This window comes from Sinohyriopsis cumingii, chromosome 3, assembly GCF_028554795.1.
Source record: "Sinohyriopsis cumingii isolate HCF-2022 chromosome 3, ASM2855479v2, whole genome shotgun sequence".
NCBI classification, from domain to species: Eukaryota; Metazoa; Mollusca; class Bivalvia; order Unionida; family Unionidae; genus Sinohyriopsis; species Sinohyriopsis cumingii.
Window position 1 is genome coordinate 17,513,277 of NC_142963.1, and position 27,148 is coordinate 17,540,424.

Consider the following 27,148-nt stretch of genomic DNA (forward strand, 5'->3'; position numbering starts at 1 on the left):
AGTCATCTCCATTGTTCCATAAGGTCTTCGAATAATAATAATAATAATAATAATAATAATAATGTTTTATATTTTATTGAGAAATTAATGGATTGTTTATTTTATATTTTTTCTATATTTTGTTTCTCTACCAGGTTTCTTTAATTGTTTCTCAAGCGGCGTTTTATTTATTAATATGACACACACATAAATAGATAAAAGTAGTTTTGCATCAGTTTTAAACGATTATATTATCCGAAGTTTCACCGTGTTACCAACACGACAGCATTTAAATGTATGCGACCCAGATTTCTAAATACCTCCGTAATACACAACCATTTTCAGCGGCAAAAAGTACAAACATGATGATATTTACTTTTAGATTTATAGTTTTTAAAACATTTAGTCACATTCTTTTTTCTATTTTCCCATATTTAAATTTAAAAAAATATATGGAAAAAATGTAACTGTCATTCCGGATATCTTCGCCATACTAAACTGTATCCGTCACGTGTCGCGTTAATTCGGATAAGAATCACGTGACACGTCAACATGGCGGAAGAAGAAGAGCGAACGTTGGAAAGCCTTTTAAGTAGGTTTCTAGTAATTATTTCGATGTACAACTGATACAAACTTTCTGTTATAAATACTTAAACTATCCAACACATATTTATGGCAGTGGTGCATACGCGGTGACAATTTTCCAAAATGATCACAATTACATTTTGCTTGTGATTGACCACCCTCCATACACTCAGCACTCTGCTCGAAATAAATTCCGGAAGTTTGAATTTTCGTTAATTAGCTTCTTTTTCATGGGTATGCACATGAATCTGTAGTTTTAAAGTGTAGAATTTCCATACAATTTTTCAGTGGAGTTTCAGTAGTATTTCCCGCCCAATATGACAAGGACACGGACAATCGGATCGTCCTGTTACTTTAATCATATTGACATTTCTCCACATATGAAAGTCGAATTGCGTTATTCGGACGTACCTTTACGTCTATTTCTTGATGGAATCAAATTCTGATAAAAGCAAGTGGGCGTGTTCTCAAGTTCCGTTGATACATTTCAGTTGGTTGAAACGCAATGGTAGCCAAGGAATGCTAAAGTTGGTTAAAGGAGAGTTATGTCTCTTTAATGAAATGAAGTTATCATATTGCTTTGTCAGCATTTTTATGTTTTTATTTGTTTCATTAAACAAACATCTCACCTTAACTGATTCCAGTATTATTCGACTGCCATCACATTTCATCCAAAGGAAATGTATGTCAGTGGAACTTGAAAATGTGCCCACATGCTTGTGTCAGAAAAAGACATGTATAAGTACAATCTGACTAAAGCAATTAGACTTTAATTTGTGGAAAACTGTCAATAGGACTGCCAAGTGTATGAGATAAAAACAAGTCACAGTGCATTGCCTTTTGAAAAGCTGAAATTTGCTGAAACTGTGTGTTGTCAACTTATGGTAGCTGCTTACAGTTGGGCCTAGCAAACAATCTTATATCATGCCCTACCAGCATTAAATTGATAGAAAAATGATTAATATTTTCAGAAATTGCCAGAATAACATTTGTTAATTTGTTGCCAGTAACAATTGCCTTAGCAAATGCAGGGCCCAGTTTGGATCATTTTGGTGAGACCCCATGGATTTATGTGCAGGGCCCTCTGTGAGAATGGCATTTGGACATAAACTTGTAAGCAAGTTTTATATGATATTGAACTTAAAATTTTCTTCCATCACTTAAAAATTACTTTATCTTGATCTATATATTTTAAAAATTACTAATGTGCATGTCACCTGGGAATGTTGGGCCAAATAGGTTCAACCGCCTAAGATCAGTCCTGGTTGCCAGAATTTACCAAACTACAATGTTAACTAAATTTGACCTGGTGACCTGGTAATTATATTACTAGTTACATGACTAACCATCTCACAGCCTACAGACTGTTATCAGAGGGCCAATAGCCACATTATACCAAATAAAATGCTTTCAAATGTAGTTATGCAAAGAATTAAAACATATTAAATAAAATCATGTTAAATTTTTCATAGTCTGAATCTAAATCTTGCAAAATATCCAACTGCTGAACATATTTTTCCTCTACTTGCTCAATATTTTCGAGATCAAACCTGAGAAATTCCTCATTTTTGCTCTTATCAAAAATCACTTTTCATCCGCCATCAATTACGATTTTTCATGAACATAACATGTGTAGTAAAACTTCTCTCAGTAACCCTTGACTTCTGAACAATTCAAATTTGCAAAAATGAAAGTAAAATCATTTTTGATTGTTTTAATATTGGTCTGATTCTTGGGGGAAAAAAAACATTTGTAACCAATCAGAGACGTATCTAACACACATTCACCATGACTGAGACGGGATCGGCCATTGAATGCATTAAACAGACCACGACTACAGGTGGGATCGGTCGTTGAATGCAGAAACTGGATCACGCATACAGACGGGATTGGGGCCGAATGAGTTGAGCATTACTTTATTTTCAGGTTCAGTAAATATTATAAACACATTGGTACATGTTTAAAAACTATCATATTCATATGCAGTGTATTTTGGCAATATGACTTAGAAAGAGAACAACAGAAACTATACATTATAATGAATTTTAAATGAGTAACTAGATTACAGTTAGGGGTCAGTTTATGAATGAACCAAACCCTTTCTTTTAACTGAATTGACATGGCCAACATGCAAATGTATCTATTTTCAGAAAGAGGGGTTTTCTTCATATAAGCACCCACTTTATAGCTTCAGTACAGTGTTGGGAGGTACTGGTATACATGAACTCAGCGAATCATACATTTGCATACAAGTATCCAAACAAGCTCCAAAAGATAGTCATCCATGAGGGATATGCAGAAGACTGAGTTTACAATTGTGATGAGGCCGGTCTCTGTTATCAAATAATCCCAAACAAAACTCTTAACTACCAGAGAAGACACAAAAAAGAAGGCATCGTGCTGGACAATGAGAGATTAACATTTTTATTGTGTGTGAACAAAGCTGGCACCCACAAGATGTTGGCAAATATCTCCTCATTTCCATCACACGAATAGGTCAACCTTCCATTTGTATACAGAAATAGTGGATGACTGCAACTGTATTTATAGTGGTGTTTCAAGATGGTTGTCCCTGCCATCAGGAACCTCCAACGATACAGGGGCTTAGAGGAGAAAGCTCCCCTGTTAGATAATTGCCCAGCCTACTATTTTTGATTCATTGTAACAATTGCTGGAAAGATCCAGGAGGAATATCTCCCTGAAACTACATCTTTACTCCAACCACAAGACCATGTAATTATGAGCATTTTTATGCAAAATTACTGATGGATGTTAATCCAGCTTGTAGACCAGGTAATTATCAGCATTTTTTAAACAGAATTACTGAGCTGTTAATCCAGCAACAAGACCAGGGAATTATTATTACTTTTAAACAGAATTACTGTTGGCTGTTAATCCAGCAAGTGCAGAATAGTGGAGACAGTCTTGCAACCTTTCTCAAGAGTGAGTTTCAAAGAGTCTTTAGTCATGGATGGCCAGACATGGAAAGTGATCACTCCTGAGATAATAGAAGGGTGTTGGAGGAAGCATCTTGGAAGTGCCTTGGACATAAAGCAAACCAGTGATCGAGACAGTGATGATGATGAAAGTGACATTGAAGGTTTCAATGAAACTGATGTCATTCATGCAGAGGCTGTTTGGGAGAAATGTATAAAGACCCATGGTTTTGAGATGGGTGTTACTCATGACGATGTTGAGGGGTGGATATTTGCTGACAAAGACTGTCCCACAGTGGGATACATGTCAAAAGAAAAAATTGTTTTCATTCTGTAACAAACAAACTTGAAATAGAAAATGAATTCAACTGATTACTACAAGTGCTGAGAGTGATGCCAATTTAGATATTGCTTCAACTTCCCCTCTGCACTAGAATTAATAGAATCTTTTAATACTGTCATGTGGTGGCTGGAGACCAAAAATGTTGAATCGATGAAGATCATGCAGTTGAGAAATCTGCAAGATTTTGCTTGGTGGCAGGTAAATCAGGGGATAGTACACAAAACAGTTAACTGATATTTTTTTTCAAACTGTGAAGTGCTATTTGCTAAGAGTGTCAAAACTGCAAATACTGTTGTGTTCTCATTAGCTTTTTTTTAATTATAGGCCCATTAAATTAAATTTTGGTAATGATTAATCTGTATGAATTTATTTTTCATTTTACTATAACTGAATCATCTTTATGTTGATTGATCAATCAACCTGTCAACTGACAAAAGAATTCAAAAATGAAAACAAAATGTATAGATTTTGTTTCCCATAATGAACGTCAATTTTTTGGGCGAAAAAAAAGTCTCATTTATAATTTTGAACAAACAATAAAACTAGAATGTATCCAATCAGCAAAAATAGCAGTGTTGTAAGAGACAATGTGTTTAGTTGTCCACATGTTATGTATATGGAAACCATGTGGAATAATAATTAAGAGTCTTTTCAGTATAGTTTATCCTGAAATTAAAGGTTATTTATGAAGGAAAACAATACACCATTATAAAGAGATATTTATTCACAGTTAATTTAAACAAAATGATAAAAACAAGTATACAACAATGTAAGCTGCAAACCCTCCCCTTCACCTCCCTCTGTTGATTTCCAGCCATTTATTAGTTTTTGTATAGATCCCTTGGTAAATCATTCTTTCGTCTATAGAGTGGTAGGGCCCTTTTGGAGTTGTCATGGTAGAGGTGTAAATATTCTTTCGTCTATAGAGTGGTAGGGCCCTTTTAGTGGTAGAGGTGTATATCATTCTTTTTATTGTCAAAAACAGTGTCTGGAATTGGAATCACTGTCATGACATTTTCATCTTTTAAAAAGAAACCATATATTTTGTTAAAATGTCTTTCCAAATAACATTCTCAGTAGACTCAAATAATATTCAGTGAAATTTATATAAATGAAAATGTTTCAAATGCCAGCTGGCTGCACCACCTTAAAAAAATACATGTAGATGACAATTTAAATAAGTTTTGTTGAGTGAAATTTGTGTTTTAGTTTTATCTTTCAACTCCGTTTCATATAAATGTGATATGTACTCCTGTATTCAAATGGAGAAAATGTCATTCTTCCATCACAGCTATATCTGCTAAGCATTTCTTTCAGAACCTGATCCATTGCTGTGTTTTGATCTGGTGGTGTATGTTTTAATGTTATGCATTTAAAAGCAGACCTTTATATTGTCACATTAATTATGGCTTTTGTCATCTTCGCTAGCCAAGGTTCCGACATGTTAACCCTATCTACACCTTGTCAGGTCAAGCAGATATTTTAGTGCTTTGTCCTAGCAACATGTATTGGATTTCATGAGTTGCCTCCCTGATTATGTAATGCTAGCTGACCAGTAGTGTGTAACAGTGGTACATTGTACTTTGGCTTAACTTGGTGGAGGCAATAGACTTCAATAAGATAATTTGTAAGTTTAACATTGAAAGTGTGACTACATACCAGAGAGAAGACATAACAGGTGTATTTAAGTGAAAGGTATGTGTACAAACGCTGACCGGCAGTGGAAAGTTACTTATTTATGAATCCATTCGAGTTGTGTTCTCGCCTTGTCTCGGTCACATAGGAACAGTGTTCAAATTTGAACAGGTTTATTTTGATTGGATCTGGTTGCTTGCCGTTTCATCCAGTGAAATTCATAGATCTGAAGCACAGAAATATCTGCTTGATCCACCAAAGTATACATAGGATTAACATATCAGAACCTTGGCTGGCGAAGATTTTTGTATCAAATCTAATAATGGAGGTAGAATAAAAGAAACGTTAAGAGGTATACAGATCCTACCTAGAAGAGCTAGCGTTCACTGTCTTTTGTCAGGTCAACTCATTTCATTTGATCAATCGAACACTGTTCTAAATCTTATTAGGTAAGTAATATAATTAAACTTCCTTAAATTAGACTACTCATTCACAAATGTGATCACAGATGGCAAGGCAACAAAGTGAAATGATCACTTTGTTAAATAAAATGCTTTATTTCATACGTAAGGTTAATATTGTGAAGCAAGTTCTGGAATTTATATTGAGCTTAAAATTCCTGAATTTCAGGGAAATCATAGCATCTAAATAACTGAACAACGAAAAAAATAAATAGAATTTTGACAAAAGGAATGTTGTGAAACAACAACAGCAAACAGCAGTGATGTAATATGCAGTGTTTTAGGTAATGGTTGTTGAAACCTCCTGGAATAATGTAGTTAATGATCTTTCAGGGTTTGGATATATTGAAAATCAAGGTGATTTATAAATTTATAACAACTTCATTGAAAAACTCGTTATTGACAATTATTCCTGACATGATTATAAAACTAGTATTTCACCATTAAACAGACCTGTAAATCCCACCTTTCTTTTTCTCCGTGTCTAGTGGAGATGGCATCCCCTTCTAAAAAATTTTAGAGGTTCGCTCTGTAACTCTTGTCCTTGTTTATAGTGCATTCTATGTTTTTGGACCCTGTTGTGTAATTGAGTGAAAGGTGCACTTTGAAATAAAATCAGTATCAAAGAAAGAGTCCAGCAACTGCACATGGACCTGTGACATGGGGGACAGACTGGGTATATGGTTTTTTTCTAGTTATAAACTTCTAGAACTTGCCATGTAATGGTGTAATGGAAGGGGCCTTTCTGGTTGGTCTAAGGCACTCAGCCTGCATTAGTTAAAGTTTCTGCTTGAATAACACAGGTATGTGAGAAAGCTTGGCAGTGGTTTCCTGTGGGTATGTGGGTCTTTATGGGTTCTTCCATCACCAATTATACTGGCCTCCAGAAAAAATGAAACTATGAAATGCAAAGATAGAATTTTCTTATACAGGTGAGGATAATTTCCATCCTAGAAAGTTGATAAGTACAGTAGCAACAGGTTGGTTGGTTGTTGTGGGGTTTAACGCCATTTTTCAGCACACGATAGGCCATATATGGCGGCCAGTATTAATGGTGGAGGAAGAACCCGGGAAAACCCCGGAAAGAACCACCGACCCACGAGAAGCTACTGGCATGCTTTCTCACATATCTACATTGGCTGAATCTGAGACTCGAACCGGCGCAGACAGAGGTGAGATGGCAGTGATCCGTAACGGCGAACGCTTTAGACCACTCGGCCACTCGGGGCCCCAGTAGCAACAGGAAAGTATTACATCATTAAAATAAGTTTTACACACCCTTCCACATTTCAGTCAGATATCATTTATACATAACATGATTCTTACAGTTACAATACAGAAATGACAGTGTGTCTGCCCCTCTCTCCAAAGTTTTTGTTCTCCGCAAAGCAACACATTTTTTAAGTTAATACTTCAATCTTTTGGAACAAAATGGGCATACTTTAAATTTCACTATCAAAATGGCTGCCCTCATGTCCTCAAAAAATCAGCTTGAAATAGCCCAAAGTACACTAACAGGTATTAAAACTGGGAAAACACATTTTGTCACACTATGCAATACCAGCTTCAGAAAGTGCATTGAATGAATTACAAAATATATAAAAAAAAGTTAGAAAACCCATCTGCTCTGTGTTTTACATTTTTTGAAGTCCATGAAGTGAAAATGACCAAGTGGAGTTAGCAGTATTTTGATAGGTGCTTATCAGAAGCAAGGTTAAGCTGTATATGCTATGACCAAATCACACCCATTAATCATACCTCAGAATAATGGGAAACAAGAGTTATTTTAACAGTACCTATGGTATACAAAGACTTTTTTAGGTAGGCAGGAAAAGCAATGAGGAAATCCTGTCGAATTATTTTTCTTTAAAAATTAATCCCTATGCAAAATATGAAACTGTAGAGCACCACCTTAAGAAGATCTGATGGTGTCAACACTCAGCAGTTAAAAGATGAAATGGTCTTGTCTTGAATTCAAGGAAGCTATTTTTGGTCAGATGAGCATTAGTTCTTTTGAAGGGCTTTTGTTTCTCAGGTTGTTTTCTTGTACCTTTTAATATAGTAAATTGGCAAATGGTACATGTAAACATCGGCAGTGCATAATAAGAGGTACAGTAACTATTCCCCATGATCTACGTTATTTGCAAGTGAGTGCTTACTTGCAACTATTAAGGAGGTCCAGCAAATCATCAGTATGCATTGTGAGATGCTTGAATATAGTCTTATCACTTGGGTCATCCAGCAAGCTATTATTTGATCAAGATTTTTGTGCACATGATAGTGCTGCAAGCAAGTGAACTTATCAGAATGAAAAGAATATTGGACTTTTTTTAGGCTGATTAATTAAGAAGTTAACTTGCATGACTTGGCAGCATTCCCTCGTTCATAAGGAGATCTCTTTTGATTTGGCAAGCAGATGATGTTACAGCACTTTATTGTCATATTACTAAAAACCTGATTAATGCATTTTTCATTTGCAAGGTTGCAGATGTTCTAAAATATTATAATTAGGTATTATTATTTACGAGGAAACATGTTGCTCCAAAAATTAGTTTCTGTTAGATCATTTTTATCATTTTAAATTTCCCTTAATGACTACCATTATGATGGTCACTAAAATAAAAATACCTTTTTTTGTTTCAGACCGGGCAATTAATCCAGCAAAGAGGGAGGAGGACTGGGAATACATAAAGCAGTTCTGTGATAAGGTCAATATTGAGATTGAGGGACCACAAGTTGCAGTTCGACTCCTTGCCCATAAAATTCAATCACCTCAGGAGAGAGAAGCCTTGTTTGCTCTGACAGTAAGTTGGACCTTGGGTAGTTTTATGTACTACATAATTATCACTTTTTCAAGTCAATTTTATTATTATCTTAGACATTATTAAAGTTTAGGTGAAAATTTGTGAAAATTATAGTTTATATCATAAATGTATTGTGCAGGTGAAAACATTTTGTTTGTCTGAAACATTTTTTTTTGTGTGGAAACTTCACACATTTTTGGATTAGTGTTTAGCTCATAACCATATAGTTTTCTGTGCCCAGCATACATGCTGTTTTGTCTAGAATCTCAGTATACATGCTGTTCTGTCTAGAATCCCAGTATACATGCTGTTCTGTCTAGAATCCCAGTATACATGCTGTTCTGTCTGGAAGCCCAGTATACATGCTATTTTGTCTAGAATCCCAGTATACATGCTGTTTTGTCTAGAATCCCAGTATACATGCTGTTCTGTCTAGAATCTCAGTATACATGCTGTTCTGTCTGGTATCCCAGTAAACATGCTGTTCTGTCTAGAATCCCAGTATACATGCTGTTCTGTCTGGAAGCCCAGTATACATGCTGTTCTGTCTAGGATCCTGAAATCTTGATAGTGCTAAAGACTTAACACAATAGAACAGCTATGACCCTATTTCACACTTCACTACTCTGCATCAGTCTCGAGGTTGAACTGCCTGATTCGCATTGGTTTTATCCATTAATTCAGTAACTTGTGCCAGAATAATTTTCTTCATAGTGGTGAATTTGTTGTGGACACTGGATGGGTATTAGTTGTACTTTATTTCAGCATGCATTGGATCAAATAGCCATGACAACCAAAGCCTGTCTAGAATATGTAAAAAATCAAGACAAAATTGCATGTTTTTCAGTATCCATTTACGCTGAGCTTACGGCTTTCTTGCCAAATCGGTCATATTTTGAATTTTTTCATTATATGATTGAGAAAAGCAAGATTTTCTTCTGATTTGCCTTAGATTGTCCAAGTTGCACCAAATATAGGCACATGGGATGTTTTGGTTTCTGTGAATTGTTATGATTGAACACATAAAGTCATGAAAGTTTTGAATATGTATCTTGTGCTTTTGTTTTTCTTGAATGTGCTCATGTTGTCTTAAACATGTCAAATATAAACAAATATTATTTAGAATTAATTTGTCGACATTTATAGCAGATAGCTTGGTTACTATGGTAACAATTAAGAAATGCAGTGATAATATTAAGATATTAAAGCTGATTTTATAACCTCTCCAAAATATGAATGCCTGTGTTCAGATTCAAAAGAACTTGAAAGAAAGCTGAAGAATGACAGACAATTGATAAAAAAGCAGTATAATCAGTCTTGTGCATATTTAATTATACATACATATCCGTGTACTTAAGTACTGCAATCTTTTGATCTAGATATGTGGAGTCGATTATACCATGATGATCACTGATGATGAACCAGGTTCTTGTATTCCAAGATCAGAATTTTATCAAGTAAAACTTTCAGATGTGTTACAAATTTTCCTGTTGTTGCAGACTTTAATTAAGTGGGAATTATTGTATGTAATGATGGATTTACTCGTCTTGCATCATGGAAGCAAGTAGATTTTATTGGTAAATGCCTTACTTTACATACAGAAAAACCAAATTAAATTTATTGAACATTCTGTAAAATCCAAGTGTGCTTCTCATTCAGATCTAATGGTCATTGTTAAAAAAGGATGACATGATGTACGTCAAGCCATCAGGTCTACATAATGATGACATGATGTACATCAAGCCATCAGGTCTACAAAAGGATGACATAATGTACGTCAAGCCATCGGGTTTACATAATGATGACATGATGTACATCAAGCCATCAGGTCTACAAAATGATGACATGATGTACATCAAGCCATCATGTCTACAAAATGATGACATGATGTACGTCAAGCCATCAGGTCTACATAATGATGATGACATGATGTACATCAAGCCATCAGGTCTACAAAAGGATGACATGATGTACGTCAAGCCATCAGGTCTACATAATGATGACATGATGTATGTCAAGACATCAGGTCTACAAAAGGATGACATAATGTACGTCAAGCCATCGGGTTTACATAATGATGACATGATGTACATCAAGCCATCAGGTCTACAAAATGATGACATGATGTACATCAAGCCATCAGGTCTACATAATGATGACATGATGTACATCAAGCCATCAGGTCTACAGAAGGATGACATGATGTACGTCAAGCCATCAGGTCTACAAAAGGATGACATGATGTATGTCAAGCCATCAGGTCTACAAAATGATGACATGATGTACATCAAGCCATCAGGTCTTCAAAAGGATGACATGATGTACATCAAGCCATCAGGTCTACAAAAGAAATGTGCTACTTGATCCAACACACTTTATGTATGCCATTCAATTAGAACTTTCTGTATGCAGTATTTGACAAGCTTCCTGCCTTGTGAGAGAAAAAAAATCATGTATGAGCCATGTAAATGCATGTGTACTTAAGTTGTCAGAAAGGATTACAATGCAAGTTCTAAAATCCTAGTGATTGATGAAGCTATTTTTAATATGTGTATAAATTGGGAGTGTGAATTAAAAACTCATATTTAAAAAATCTGTATATGTTTTGGATGTAAACTAACTTTTTAAAAATACAGTAATTTTTTTGGCAATGAAAGTTAACTGTGAATTATTAATAATATTATTGCAGGTGTGAAGAATATCATAGGAAATCTGTTTCATTAGTTTGTTTGGAACACATGATTTTAATGTTCATGTGTCAGAGAACATAATAAGAAACAAAATCATGCACTCTTGACTTTGGAATTTTAAAAAAAAATGGTTTTAAAAAAAGAAAGAACCTGCATCTGTGCTGAAATAAATGTTTGCATTTCAAAATCTGATAATGGTTTAAATTTGTATTGGGTGTCGAGGTATTTCATCCACCAAAATCCAATTCCAGGTCAGCCCCATAATCATGCCCCTGATCTGTTTGTTTTGTTAGTACTGTGTACTGTATACGATTATTTTCATGCAGACTTCTATAAAATATCTTGAAAATATTTAAAACTATATCGTTGATACTTTGTTTATCATGGTAACATCTCAATGCAGGTGGTGCAGTTAATTGTGTCGCTCATATAAGAACCTGCAACATTACAAAATTCAAAGTGTGACATCTTGTCCTGCTTTTAACTCACACCATTGTAAATTCAAATTGACTTTTTTCTGTGACTTTCTGGCCTACAACCTGTGTACTGTATGTACATTTCTGAAATCCTGACAGCTAAAAAAAAATGCATGGACATAATTGACTAATACCATAGCCATATGAACTGCATTAGTTTGTAACTTTATCACCATTTTTGTTAAGTTATCAAATCCATGAAAAGAATAAAAATAAGCTGCAGAATTAGTGTTCTTTTTAAAAAATTTAAAAAAATGTAAAATATGATGCAAAAAATTGTATTTCACAGTTAACAGGCTTACAAAAGGTAAAAAGTTTTGGTAATTTTGTGATGTAAAGATTGAATAAATTGGACATAATATTGATACGTGTACCTTGAAGTAATCGCCAAAAATAACTTTATACAGTGAAGCCCATTAATGGGTGGTTAAATTATTTTATTTGCCTCAAACTATTTAAATAGTTACCTTATTAGTATGTGTGAGACATGATTTGTCTGTTTTAAAACGGAATTCCACTTTTCTCCTGACTTGAATCAGATTTTTCTTGATATAGTCCGTTTTTTATATCATCTCCAATCCGGTTTTTAAAAAATATTCTGTCCGGTCCTATTCCACAATGACCCTTGTAAATAATTTGTTCCATATATTAGTTAGCACATGACTCTTTTAAAGAGTATTCTGATTGGTCAATGGTTTAAATTCATCCAGTGACTCTTTGTGTAATGGAAACTCATAGCAATGTAAAGAAGAAGCATGCTTGCAAAACATGGTGTCCCAAGTTGTTGAGAGACCATGACATGAAAAGTTTAGACAAAGGAAAATATATGGAAATGGGAATGGCTTGAGCAAAAAGTTGACGGAAATTTAGTTGGTCAGTTTATAAGAAAACTGAATGCTAGAGGACTCGCATTTTGTGACCTCTGCAAGAAAGACCTGAATTATGGTAATCGTGGTTGGAAGAGTTTGAAACTGCACCTACAAAAGAAGCTGCATATGGAAATATTGAAGCTCATAAGGCATCTGGAAAAACTACAGTTAATTACTATAAAAAGAAAGATTTCTTGCATGAGAGAAAATATGTAGCCCTCTGTCGGAATATGTGCACTGCTTGTTACTAAATACAAGCACCATCTTGAAACACAGGGGTTCGTTACAAAGAAAATTAGGAGTCTAACCTGTAGCAATATAACACAAGGGAAGACATGAGTCCTCACCCCTCCGTAGTTCCAACTCTGCTAGTTTAACCTAATTGCGTCTGCTAATTTCCAGCTTAAGCCAGTCATAATCAAGAATAGTTCAGTTTTAAAAACAGCTTGACACACTTTGTTCAGTTTGTGACATATTGGAGAAAAGGCAATAATTGTTTGCCGATTTTGATGTCTGGACAAGTACTGTCCCCAGCAGTGCCATTTGCATTTGGATAGTCTTGGATTTCACCAGTGAACTACAGGCTCGGAGTTGTTCAGATCTTACCTTTCGGTCAGTGGTGAAATCCAATATGTTGCTTGTGCTATATTGTTACAGGTTAGATTCCTAATTTTCTTTGTAATGAACCCATGTGGCTTGAAAGCAAAAAGGCTCTCATTGAGAAGGAAAAGAAACGATTCACATTGAACCAAAAATGTTAGTGGTGACAAAAAGGAAAGCTAAAGAAATCTTTGCCAAAGCTGCAAAAAGAGCTTGACTGGCATATCAACTGGTTGTGTCCATTGGAGAAAATGACAAGTGAATGTATGGGATTATTCGTATATAGTTGATGTAGTTGGGTGTTTATTTTACAGATTTGTTATGAAAAGAGAGAAGTATAATATATTATTGTGACTTAATTACGATGTGAACGCTGACATGCACATGAAATAACTTCAGCATCAATAGTATTGGAGAACAAATTCATGTGACAATAATTATTAGGAAATTATTGAAGTCAAGTTGAACATTTTTGGTAAGTTTATTAGTTTTTCAGATGATTATTTTGGTTTATTTTATGATTATAAGTTGCAACAGGAGCAGTTTTTTATGAATGTAAAATGCATTTTTGGCTGGGATCTTCGAGACCCTATTGGGTGAGGACCCCCAAACCCCACTTAAAATTTGTTCAGCTTTTCTTCTGAAAGACCAAAGTCATGTCAGTATGTGTCCTTTGCATGTGTGACAGATAGAAAATCATTACTTTGATTTTTTTTCTCCCTTCAGTAAAATTTAGATTTACTGATAAAATTATGTTGGGCCTGCAGCTGCAGTGATATCTCTTGATTGTTCAAACAAGTCTGGTGTCTTTCAGTTCTCAAGTTTTCCTAATTAGATGTTTAACAAATTACTTTTATGTATTATATGTATTGTAATGTATGTACTGCATTCTGTAAATCTTAAACCAAACACATTTTCTATTAAGACAAATGATTTACCTGAAAGTTAAATGATGTGTCTGTCTTACACACCTCACTCTTATGTTTATATCCATGTACTGTGATCGTTGTTGTTGAGTAAGCTATTCAGAGACCAATATGAAAAAGTATGATTTAAGCTTAGCTTTATCCATCTGCTAATTTTTCTATGCTGGAAATGTGATTGACTTTTCAGAATCATAAAACCCACCATCCTTTCCAATCATTGTCAGTGAAGAATCTCGAAATGTGTTCTTGAGAGCAATAATTAAATATTTATACTGATTAAGAAACAAAGGTTTTAGCAGATTTTTTGAAATTCCTTGTTTGTTGTGGTGAATCTAGCATGAAATCAACATTGAGGTGCAACATCTTTTATATAAACACTGACATTTGTCTTTCTGTGTGTCACAGCTGCCAAACAAAAGGTTGCAGTTTGAAACTCAGACAGCATCCCAATTTTTTATTTACTTTTTTATAATTTTCTAACTTTTTAACTTGCTCATCACAATTTTTAAATATTTTTAAAATAATTTTTGTCATTTGTTTTAATTCTATGAATAACTAATGATTTGCATCATAGATTCATTCTTTCAGCCATATATGTGATAGTTTGGGGTTCAAAGACTTAATTTTGGTAGTACTGAGTATTTGTGGGAAAGGCTATATTATTCAATAAATGGCTTGGTGACAGAGGGCGTCATTATTCAGTAAAAGATTAAATCTTGTGCCTATATTTAATTCCTTACACTCTGTTCATGTTAGACTTGTCAGACTTAGTGATTGCATGCATCTTTATTTGTATATACTTTGAACAAAATAAGGTCATTCTGACATGTATTTCACATTTTACTGGCTTTGTTTAGGTTTTTGCTTGCTTAATACATACTAAGTAGAATGGAGAGGAGCTGGGTGGAGTTGGTTTTAGTGAAAACGCTTAACACAGTTACCTGAATGATGAATGAATCTGACACATTATTAAAGTACACAAGCACAACAGCAGATATAACACAATGATGTTGTTCCTAAATGGATGAATGTATAATTAATTTTTAACTGGATGCCATGAGATATTTTTGATTCCACAGCTTCTGATAGATGGTAAATGAACAACCTACCATGGTCCACTTCTCCCAGCCTGCCAAATTTTCCCTTAAAAACCTTATCCTGCAAACCCTATGGTCCAGAACCTTTGGCTTCTTACTTTGAGTAAACTTTTACCATCCTTTGTACAAGTGTCACAGTTGACTACAGTACCAAGTTGGACAGAACCCCCCCGAGTTTGATGATTCCTGATTAACAGCTAAAAATTAATGACAGGGCGGTGAATGGCATGAGATGTGTTTAAGTATGAATACAGTGATGCCTGCATGCACATGAATCAATATCGTTATGCATTAAATTTTGTTCATAAGAAAAATTATACAAGTTTGTTATAATAATTACGTTTGTGCATGAATTTGTCTCTGACAAGATTAATCCCACTGCATTATAAAAACTTGAACATACCAATCATTTCATGCATACATTGTGCAACTGACGTCATCATAGCTGTTCAACTTAAAATTTCAGAATTGAAATGGACTATATCCAGTTTGCTAGCATGGCATTATGTGACATAGGTTTAACTTTCTAGACAATTCAGAATAAATTATGAAACATTCAGCATATTAGACAATTTCATCACATGGCATGGATAGCAAGAAAGAAGATGGATTTTATTTCACTTACCTCTGCAGCTCAAGATTGCATATGTAAAGTGGACAGCTAACTAATGAGACTCATCTGTATTGTGACAATGCAGAGAGAATTTGAATTATAAGTACAGTGTGAACCCCACTATGGCAGGCTCTGTTATAACTCAAATTTGGATATAACACGGTCGTGGTATGGCTCCAGAAATTTTATATATTTGTATTTTTTGTACACGAAAAAATTATTTTTTAAGAGTACCAAAACACATAAAAAGTGTAATATCATTGTGGGGAAGAGATCATGTATGAATAATATAAGACGATCGTGGCGTAGCTCCTGAAATTTTTATATGTATTAGTCTCATACACGAAAAAATAGGGGTTTTTTTCATAAAAGAACCAAAAATATAACATGTAAAAAGTTTATTCTGGGATCGCGTAGGGCTTCGCCAATGTCGCAGACATGGATCTTTATTCCTTATTGGCATCAAAATATACCATCTGGTGATTTTTGTTATTGGTGACATTGTTGGCTGTTTTAATTTGTATATACAACCATTGATTCGGAGTGGAGAAATTCAGAGGCCCCATGAAAGGAAGCCACAAACTTATAAAATGCATTGAAATTTATATATTGTTACATAAACAAATTCTTTGTCCATAATGACAAACTATCTAAACAGTGCATTGCTATATCATAATCTACTTATCTTGACATGTAGTATGATTACTATATGTTGTGAGATTCCTGCTTTTTTGTTGTTGTTGACATTTCTGATAACAGAGGTCAACCGGACGAGGCATTATCTTGTAATCTATATTTCTTTGGATTTTTGGCCACTCTCTAGTAATTAATATATTTACACAGACTGACATTTGTATTGGATGGTAAGCAAAATTCTTCTTTTTACTCAGAATTAAATCCTTCAGAACACTCACATTTTCTGTAATAATCCCTGTCATCAGACCAGAACACCTGCATCTCTATCGCCTGTTTCCTATTTGTTAAATTTCTAACACATGAGTGGAAGGCAACATCACTCCTCTACCATACAAATAAAAAAAAATTTCTTTAAAAAAAAACCATCTTACCTGTTGGTCTAATCAATAGTAAGGGAGGAACAGTAACTAGAACAGACCAAACGATGGCCAATTCCTTTTTAAAAATGTACCCAGATAAAATAGTTGCTGAAATTTCAATGGAAGCTACTTTTGAAGCACTAATTGTAATATAAATGTATTAAGCAAATGGAAAAAAATCTGTCTCAGTCATGCAGTACATTTATTTGATGTTCCCGCCACAGTAAGAAACATGCATTTCTTTGGTTCTCCAAAGCTGTTCTTTAGCGGTGACTTCAGTAACGCATGCACCCTTCATCAAAGAAAGCCAACTATGATCATCAATAAAAACTAAAAAACTTTCTTCAAAGGAAGTCAGTGCCAAATGGAATCAGATGGATTTTTGCATTTTCCAACATGACTGGAACATGTTAATTGTGCCGTGAAAGTTTCCTTTTTGCAGGGACAAAAGGTTATGCTTATGAATGCTAACAATGGAGGCTTAAATCGCAAACTGACTTTTACCGACTTGGGAGATACTGAAAAGTAAATCATGTGCTTCGTCATTCATTACATGATTGTGCTATGTTTTTCTACTGAATTCAGACCTATATGACCTGTGACAAAATTATTGAATATTTTGAATCTCTCTGTGTGTGCATATTTTCAGTGTAATTACTTGTATTGTGGATTCAGTGTGTGTGACAAGATTCACGAGAGAGTACACGGTGTTGATACTCTGCTAACATTAGACATGTATATATAAACAGTATATATGTATATGTATCAATTCGTGGTTCTCTAAATAAAATAAAATATATATGCCTTCTCTGTTTTCACTACAGGTGTGTATATCATTTAATTTGCATTGATTTATGATGATAACTGTGCCAATGAAGCATGTATTTTACCGCCCAAATTTATTACCACCCCACCCCCACCCCCCCATGCAAATCTTTGGGGAACATGCATCATTTTCTTCAGCTAACTGACCGGGTTGCTTATAACACAGTCGGGTTCTATGGCTCCCAACTACCATGCTTATAGCGAGGTCTCATTGTACTTGGGGAAAACCTGGTTCTTCAGTGCTGGTGTTTTGATATCCAAAACACAAAGCATGAACTCAAACTTTCTTCACAGAATGCCCTGAACAAACTGGAAAACTGGTGCACATGCAATGGCATGGTGGTAAATACTGGTAAAACTAAAATATTACTTATCTCAACAGGGCAAAAAAAGGATGAATCTTGATAGTGATGAACTATGTCTGACATCAAATGATAAAATTTGCAAATGGTCTGTCATGATAGACTTCTTGGTGTTCTGATAGATAATAACCTATCATGGACTGCACACATCAAACATATCAATAAAAAGGTCAATTCAAGTTTATGGCTTCTCAGTAGGATAAGACATTTTCTCCCTGGAAGGCACAGAAAACTATTTTATAACAGTTACATACAACCCTGTTTAGACTACTGTAATAAAGTATGGGGTAATTCAAATGATAAAAACATAGCAAAGCTGGCACATCTTCAAAAAAGAGCATTTGGGCTATTAACAATCCATTAAGAAAATGAGGAAAATTTAGCTGGTAAGTTAAAAATATTACCTATTAAAGACCGAATCTTTTTGAGAAAATCCAAATTAATGTACAGGATATCCAATAATAGTGCTCCTGAATATTTACAATCACTATTCCAGTATAGGCTACCTGGTAATACTTCCCACCTGTGCTCCATATCTACCAAACAGTATAAAATTCCCATTCCAAATAAGGAATTATTATTTTAAAAAAGTTTCCAATACTCTGGAACTTTGCTCTGGAATAGTATTCCAGTTGAGATTAGAAATGCCCACTCAGTTTCCTTCTTCCAAACCCAATATATCCAGTGGCTTCAGCGATGCAGTTAAAAATAAATAAATTCCTTTGTATGAGGGCCTCAAGGTAGACTAATTGTTTTACCCTCTTTAAATAAGGTCATCATTATTGTTGTGGGTGAACTAGACTGTTGAAATAAGTAAGGCTGAAACTACGCACCCATGGGTAAAACTGTTTGCAGGAATGAAACCATTGGTATTTACCTTTATATATTATACAAAGGTATTTTCATACACAGTATACCATATTTAGAAAAACAGTACCATTATTTTGGGAAGTGGAGGAATATGAACTCCATATTAATCATCATAAATTGCCAAAAAGTCAGTTGTCCTTCTGTGTTGTGTTTCATTTTGCATGTGATTATCACTTGTGTAAGACCACTCCTGTGGCCTAGTGGTTAGAGCAGGTTGTGGGTTCGATCCCCGGCCGAATGATACCAAAGACTTAGAAAAATGGTACTAACAGCTGCCTCACTTAGCTAGTTAGTGTTAGGACTGGGCGGCCTGGTGTCAGGATAATGTGTCCGGGCGGGACATCGTGATACATATCAGCAGCATGATGCCCCAGTGCTAGACATCACTATAAACTGTCACACTGCAAACATCGTAGCAATATGACTGAATTATTTGTAAAGATACGTTAAAAATCCAAATCACACACACATCATTTGTGTACTTTTTCCAATGGCACTGGGAGATAATTTCTATGGTGCAAAGTGCAAGTCTGCACATGAGCCTGATTCTTGCTTGACTGGCCAGCAAAAAGTAAATGCATCTAGTTTTGATAATAAAAACAGTTGGATAGACAGAGAAATTGATGCACACAGGAATGTGAATTCAGAGTTTATTATTCAGGTATTTTTTTTTGCTACTTATTTGTTCACTTTGAAAAACAACTCTTTTGTTTTAAGTACAGTGTTTATGCATATTGAATTTGTACTTATTGTACTTCTGTTTTATATTCTACAATATTTATTACACAGAATATTACTCAGATTTAAATTTGCACATTTAATGAATTAACTTCCGATGTTGCAGAAATTAAACCTTGCAAACATTTCTTTATAAATGTATCCTATATCTGGCATACTATATGCTAATGATGTCCCATTATTTTTGCAGGTGCTTGAGTCGTGTGTGAAACAATGTGGGAAAAGGTTTCATCAAGAAATTGGCAAATTTCGCTTCCTAAATGAAATTATAAAAGTCCTGTCTCCTAAGGTAAGTGGTTTTTTGAAATAATGTTTCCATGCTTTTGTGTTTTAAAAGAAGTATCTAGATTGTGCTGTGTTATCAGTGAATCAGAATTCTAAACTGTAAACCTGTAACATTAGTACATGTCAAAAGATCTAGACAGAGATATCAGTAATTACAGCAGGCCCTGATCTAGCTTGGGATGGTTTGGGTCAGTTTAAAAAAAATAGGTTGTAAATACCCTTGCCTGTTGTTTTGGAAAAAAGTAACACACATATAATTATCACAGGCAGTCAGCTCATTGATTTATTCATTTCTCCAGTAAATATATTTGTTCAAATTCAACTAACATAAGTAATTGGATGAGTTTGTTGGGTACTTTTTTTATGACCAAACATGTTTTTGAGCTGATCTTATATTTGATTAGCTGTTGGGTTTTTTACCACTCTCAAGACTTTTTCTGTAAAATTGTGATCATACTGAGTGAATAGGCTTATGTCATCAGCTCTTTGTTGGGTATGATTATGAGCTAGATCTGTTCCTTTTACTGATGTGATTTTGCATCAGATTGGATGAGGTGATGAATACTCAAGCAGTTATATTTCTGATCAGATTTTGAGCAAACTTGTTAAAAAGTCTCACTTGTCAAAATGTTGAACATGTTTGATCTAGACAGGTTTCATCTATGTGGGTTTGTGAAGTATTATTTCGCTATCTTTCATGGGTACCATATTTTGTGGATTTTGTGCTTGGTACTGATCAGGAATTTCACAACCCAGCAAACAATGATCCTTCTACGGAAACAATTCAACAACTTGAGTTCATGACATAAAGACTGACAAATATGACTTCAATTACAAAACCACAACAACAAAAATTAAAAAATTCATGTAATTGATTGTCTAAGCTGTTTACTTCTCTGGAAACCGATCAGATTTTACTCTTGCTTGGTAAATAAACTTGCATGATTGTTGGCTTACACAGGTCTGATAATGAGAGAAATTTTACAGATATTAATGAAATAAGCCTGCATTTCATTGGATGAGATTGTTACCTCTCACTCTACCAACCGTATTTATCATCCAGTTTCACTAAAGCATGGTGAACAAGTTTATATCACCAAATTCCTGGATGAATTCAGTTATGAGTAAGAGTGTGTGTATGTGTGTGATTTGGATTTTAACATAGCTTTAAGAATTTTTCAGTCATATCGCAACAATGTCTGCATTGTGGCAGTTTATAGTGATGTCTAGCACTTTGGTATCATGCTGCAGACATGTAGCATGATGTCCCACCCAGTCACATTATCATGACAGCAGACTGACCAGTTCTGACACTAACCTCATAATGTTGAGCACCAAGCAAGGCAGCTGCTAATACCATTTTTTAAATAAGTTTTTGGTAAGACTCAGGAGTGGGGTGGGTGGATTGAACCTGCAAATGCAACATCCTGCACTGAGATCTGTTTCCAGACTTTATATGTTTTATGCTGTGCTGTATTGCTTAAAGATGACAATAATGGTACATTGTTATTTGTTTCTTCTTCCTGTGTCTTGGCAAACTGGTTTATTTGAAATGGAATTAAGCTAATTAATACATTCATGTAGAAAAGAAAATGTAGTATCTTCCTTGTTTTCTTCTGGCTGCATACAGAATTAAAGAATGGTGTGGTGAAGCCATTGGGAATTGTACATCACAAACAACCACAATTACCACTGTTCTCAATTACCTAACTCTTCCATTCTTTTACTATAATAATTAGTATTTCACAATGATATATATGTAATCAAAACAATACATACATAATGTTTTTAAAGTTTTGCGTGGGAAAGTATCATTATTGGGTGTCCTATTTTTAGAGCTGTGACTTCCAACTTTTTTCAGGTCAGGAGTCAAGAACTGCAACTTTCAAAATGCTAAGGTGAACCCTATATGTTCTTATGATGCTACATAAGCCTGCTGTGTGAAATGATCACATGTAGAGTTATTTAATAAGACAGACAGTATGAGGATATTTTTGGTTCTTGTTATTAAGTTTCACACAGATTTTCTTCAACAGAAAGCCTGCATTGCCAGTTAATGGCCATTTGTAATTCACTAAAGATTTCCTAGGTTTTTATATGCTTTTCTTTTATTTCACAGAACTGTTATTGCTGTTATTAATATTTTATAAGCATAAGATGTCCACTTATCCATCTGTCTGACCAATTTGGGTTTTAGTTTGATCTAACATTTACAGTTAACAAATGTTGTAGATTTCTTGTACTTACACTAGGAAGAACCCTTTTAATTTTGGACCTAAAAGCTCAAAAGTCAGAGTAAACTCTTGCAAAAAGAGGGAAACATTTTCTGCGCAATAACTATAGTTTTCTACCATTTACTGTAACCAAACTTTGTAGAAAGCTTGCAAAAGGAATAAAGAAGAACCTGTATATTTTCACCAAGATCAGAGGTCAAGGTCAGTGACTATAAGAAGAAAGTTGATCTCTGCATAATAACTCAAGCTCTTTATTGTCTGTGGTTACCAGACTTTGTGGATGGCTTGCATCTGGTGTAATTTGAAATATCAAAGTCAAGGTCATTGTGTTGAAAGAATGTTCAAAAATGCTTTCAGCATGATAATGTTAGTTCTACATTCCATTCTGCAACCATATTTTGTGGGTTGCTTGCATTTTGTGTTAGAAAAAATGACACTAACTTTGGAGTCAAGAGATCAAAGATCAAGGTCACTGACTGAAAGCAGAAAAATTATGTCCACAAAATAACATTAATTCCGCATCACAGACCTGGCCCAAACTTTGTGGATGGCTTGCACTTTATGTAAGGAAGATACTTATTGGTTTCAGGGTCAAAAGGGAAAAGGTCATGTCACTGTGAGTGAAGAAAAATGGTTTCTGCAGAAAGTGGACCAATTAAAAGTGGGATGGGAATATAGTGTGCAATTGATGACACTCTTTTTCTCATTGTTATTTAATAAGAGACTGAAGTCAAAAGGTCATGTCACTCTGACAGAAGCAAATGGTTTCTGCAGAAAGTTTCCCCATTATCTGTATAAAGGACTGATTAAAATAGGGATGGGCATAAGAGACAGAAGTCCAGTCATGACAGTATACTTAGATGATGGATGACGTCATAATACATCATTTCAAGCTACAGAGTAAGTGTTGACAAAAGCAGATATCCTTAATATAATTTTAATTAGGCTCAGGGATTCTTTTACGGGTTTTGAGGGGCTAAAAATGGGCCACTTTTCCATTAAGAGTTAATTCCTCTGTTTGTATTACATTTGTGCAGAAAACCCAACTTTAGCAGTTAAAATTTTGGTCTCAGGTTTTGTGACATTTTTTTCTCAGTTAGGGGTCTAGTTACCATTACCAGTCACCTTAGAAAATTTCTTGCAAAGTTTACTTACATATGTACTTATCCCATATGCTTGAAAGAATGCTGTTTCAAGCTTGTGAATAGTTTGACACCCTTCCAGCAAAATTACATGCAATTTAAAATGATGACATATTTCCTTTATTTGACAGTATCTGGGTACAAAAACAACAGAAAAAGTGAAGAAAAAATGTATAGAAATTATCTACAGCTGGTATAAAGGACTGCCTTTAGAGCCAAAGATTGAAGATGCATACAGAATGCTGAAACAACAGGGGATTATCACAGAAGATCCTACATATGTGGACAAGGTAAATATTTACTGGAGATGACAAAAGAGAGGCGATGTTCCAGATGTTGAACTGTATTCAAACAGAATGTGATACTGTCTTGCTAGTTTGCAGAGTATTTCCCATCTGCACAGAAGGAAGACATAGATCTCCCATCACATAATGTATTCTAGTCTGTGCTTATAACTTGAAACCTTAGAATAATCACTTATGAAATGTTGGAGTATTTAACATCATTACATTGAGTAGTACTGAACAATGTACCCAGTCCCCAAGTAAGGGTCATTACATTGAGTAGTACTGGAAAATGTACCCTGTCCCCAAGTAAGGTTCATTACATTGAGAAGTACTGGAAAATGTACCCTGAGCCCAAGTAAGGGTCATTACATTGAGTAGTACTGAACAATGTACCCTGCCCCCAAGTAAGGGTCATTACATTGAGTAGTACTGGAAAATGTACCCTGACCCCAAGTAAGGGTCATTATATTGAGTAGTACTGGAAAATGTACCCTGACCCCAAGTAAGGGTCATTATATTGAGTAGTACTGGAAAATGTCACCTGTCCCCAAGTAAGGTTCATTACATTGAGAAGTACTGGAAAATGTACACTCATCCCAAGAAAGGGTCATTACATTGAGTAGTACTGGAAAATATACCCTGACCCCAAGTAAGGGTCATTATATTGAGTAGTACTGGAAAATGTACCCTTTCCCTTGTGGTCCATATAATAAGAGCTGCATAATGATTTAAAAATTTGATAAAATTGGCATGGTTTGTTGTTCCTGTACTTCTAATATCAAATACGCAAAGAAACTTCGGGTTAATTTTCATTAGTTTTCTGTAATAAAAAGCATTTAATGCCATTTATAAATTGCCCAAGATTTACAAGGGTCCTTTACCGTACTGTTTATGCAGTCATTAAAATAAACATAACAAATAATTCTGTAATTTAACATGACAGAATTAACAAACTTGTCATTTTGATTCATTCTCTTCCTGGATTTGTAGAGATTCTTTCTACTTTATTAAAATGTGATGACATCTTAGTGTATTAATCATGAGCTACCCAGTAAGCATTAATTTTACAAAAATGGACAAATAGTGTAGGTCCCAGTCTGCTTGTAAATTGCAGGTCAGACAGTCCAATACATTGTAAACAGTGTACATGTTTTTTTTCTTTCTACAATTTGCACTTTAATGGTTATCAACTATTTTAAACAGCAAAAATACAGAGAGCAGTGAAACTCTTCACAGATGATTTCTTTGTATGACATTTTGTTTGGCTTTGGGGTGGGTGGGCTTATCCTAAGAGAGAGAGTCATCCATGATTATTTTGTTTACATCATTTAGTCTGATGATATTCATTGTCAAAAATATGTGAAGGGAAACAAATGAGAAATTCTTTGATAGCTAAGCCAGATCTTTTGTCAATCATATGATCCTTAAATTTCATTTCAGAATCTTTTTATACTTTGCTGTTGTACTGTACTAGTGGAATTTATTTCAGTTCAAAATCTTTATATATGGTACATCGCTGGTGTACCATACTACTAGTATTTATTTCAGTTCAGAATCTTTATTTACAGTACTTCACTGGTGTACCATACTACTGGTATTTTGAAACTACTAGACACAAGAAATCAATATTTACAAAAGAAAAAGTTGTTTAAAATTCTTATCTAACAACCTTATAATATAAAAATATGAATACCATCCAAATTGAGACCAATTTTATAGTCAGAGGTACAGATTCACATGTTTATTAAAATGATTGAAAAACAAAAAATTTTAGTTTCTAAATAAAATAACAATTTCCTTTTGGAAATAACTTGGAAATATATTTGAAAAAATTAAAAGAGAAAGAAAATACAGTTCTAGATTTCATATATTACATTAGCTAGTGTCCATAAACATTCAAAACTCAAGGTGTGTTAGAAATGTGTGCATGTCCAAGCTAAACTCCAAAATATGCATGTAGTCATTTAAAGAATAAAATCAGTCCAAAGCCTTAAATTATTGAGTTGTCATTATTAGAATTTTCCAGAATATTTGCACAATATATTGATGCATACTTTGTTACATTTGAAATTTGTTTCTAATGAGGGTAGTGTGACAAACAAATTATAACTTTACCTCTCTGGTATCTTTCCAGCCAGGAGATTTTGACTTTATTCAAAGAAATATTATCAGATTTCATAAATAGAAATTTTGTGTGAATTTCACAGTTACTTATGTATTTTTGCTGTGTAGAATGTTCACTAGCTATTAAAATGCAAATTTCAGACAGATGATGGGTACTTTTTGTGTAGAATGTCCACTAGCTATTAAAATGCAAATTTCAGACAGATGATGGGTACTTTGTGTGTAGAATGTCCACTAGCTATTAAAATGCAAATTTCAGACAGATGATGGGTACTTTCTGTGTAGAATGTCCACTAGCTATTAAAATGCAAATTTCAGACAGATGATGGGTACTTTTTGTGTAGAATGTTCACTAGCTATTAAAATGCAAATTTCAGACAGATGATGGGTACTTTTTGTGTAGAATGTTCACTAGCTATTAAAATGCAAATTTCAGACAGATGATGGGTACTTTTTGTGTAGAATGTTCACTAGCTATTAAAATGCAAATTTCAGACAGATGATGGGTACTTTTTGTGTAGAATGTTCACTAGCTATTAAAATGCAAATTTCAGACAGATGATGGGTACTTTTTGTGTAGAATGTTCACTAGCTATTAAAATGCAAATTTCAGACAGATGATGGGTACTTTTTGTGTAGAATGTTCACTAGCTATTAAAATGCAAATTTCAGACAGATGATGGGTACTTTTTGTGTAGAATGTTCACTAGCTATTAAAATGCAAATTTCAGACAGATGATGGGTACTTTTTGTGTAGAATGTTCACTAGCTATTAAAATGCAAATTTCAGACAGATGATGGGTACTTTTTGTGTAGAATGTTCACTAGCTATTAAAATGCAAATTTCAGACAGATGATGGGTACTTTTTGTGTAGAATGTTCACTAGCTATTAAAATGCAAATTTCAGACAGATGATGGGTACTTTCTGTGATAAATGACCTTACCTAACAACTGTTACACTTCTTTATGATAACATTGTGTGATGTTCTCTCCTGGGAAGTGTTCTAAGAAAACTTTCTTGCTTAAAGTAGGACTGATGGTTGGATCATCTCTCTGGTCCCTTTCATACATACAATGAAAGGAATCTTGATTACATTTGATACAAAATTCAGTCATGCACAGATTTCACACTAATTCTTGAGTAATTTATTTAAATAATGTTTATTTTTTTCTTGTATTATTATTTTAAGACGAATTTTCATTCAGAAATG

General features: G+C 34.3%; 1 protein-coding gene across 1 annotated transcript in view; it reads left to right on the forward strand.

The window, feature by feature from the left end:
* Window positions 1-508: 508 nt before the first annotated feature.
* Window positions 509-27,148, forward strand: part of LOC149802494 (ADP-ribosylation factor-binding protein GGA1-like) — a 78,936-nt gene continuing 52,296 nt past the window's right edge. Inside the window, exons 1-4 of the mRNA XM_089951524.1 lie at window positions 509-571; window positions 8,583-8,743; window positions 20,055-20,153; window positions 23,657-23,815. Of these exons, the coding sequence (XP_089807650.1) occupies window positions 532-571; window positions 8,583-8,743; window positions 20,055-20,153; window positions 23,657-23,815 (459 nt within the window). The 5' untranslated portion in view covers window positions 509-531. The remainder of the gene's footprint in view (window positions 572-8,582; window positions 8,744-20,054; window positions 20,154-23,656; window positions 23,816-27,148) is intronic.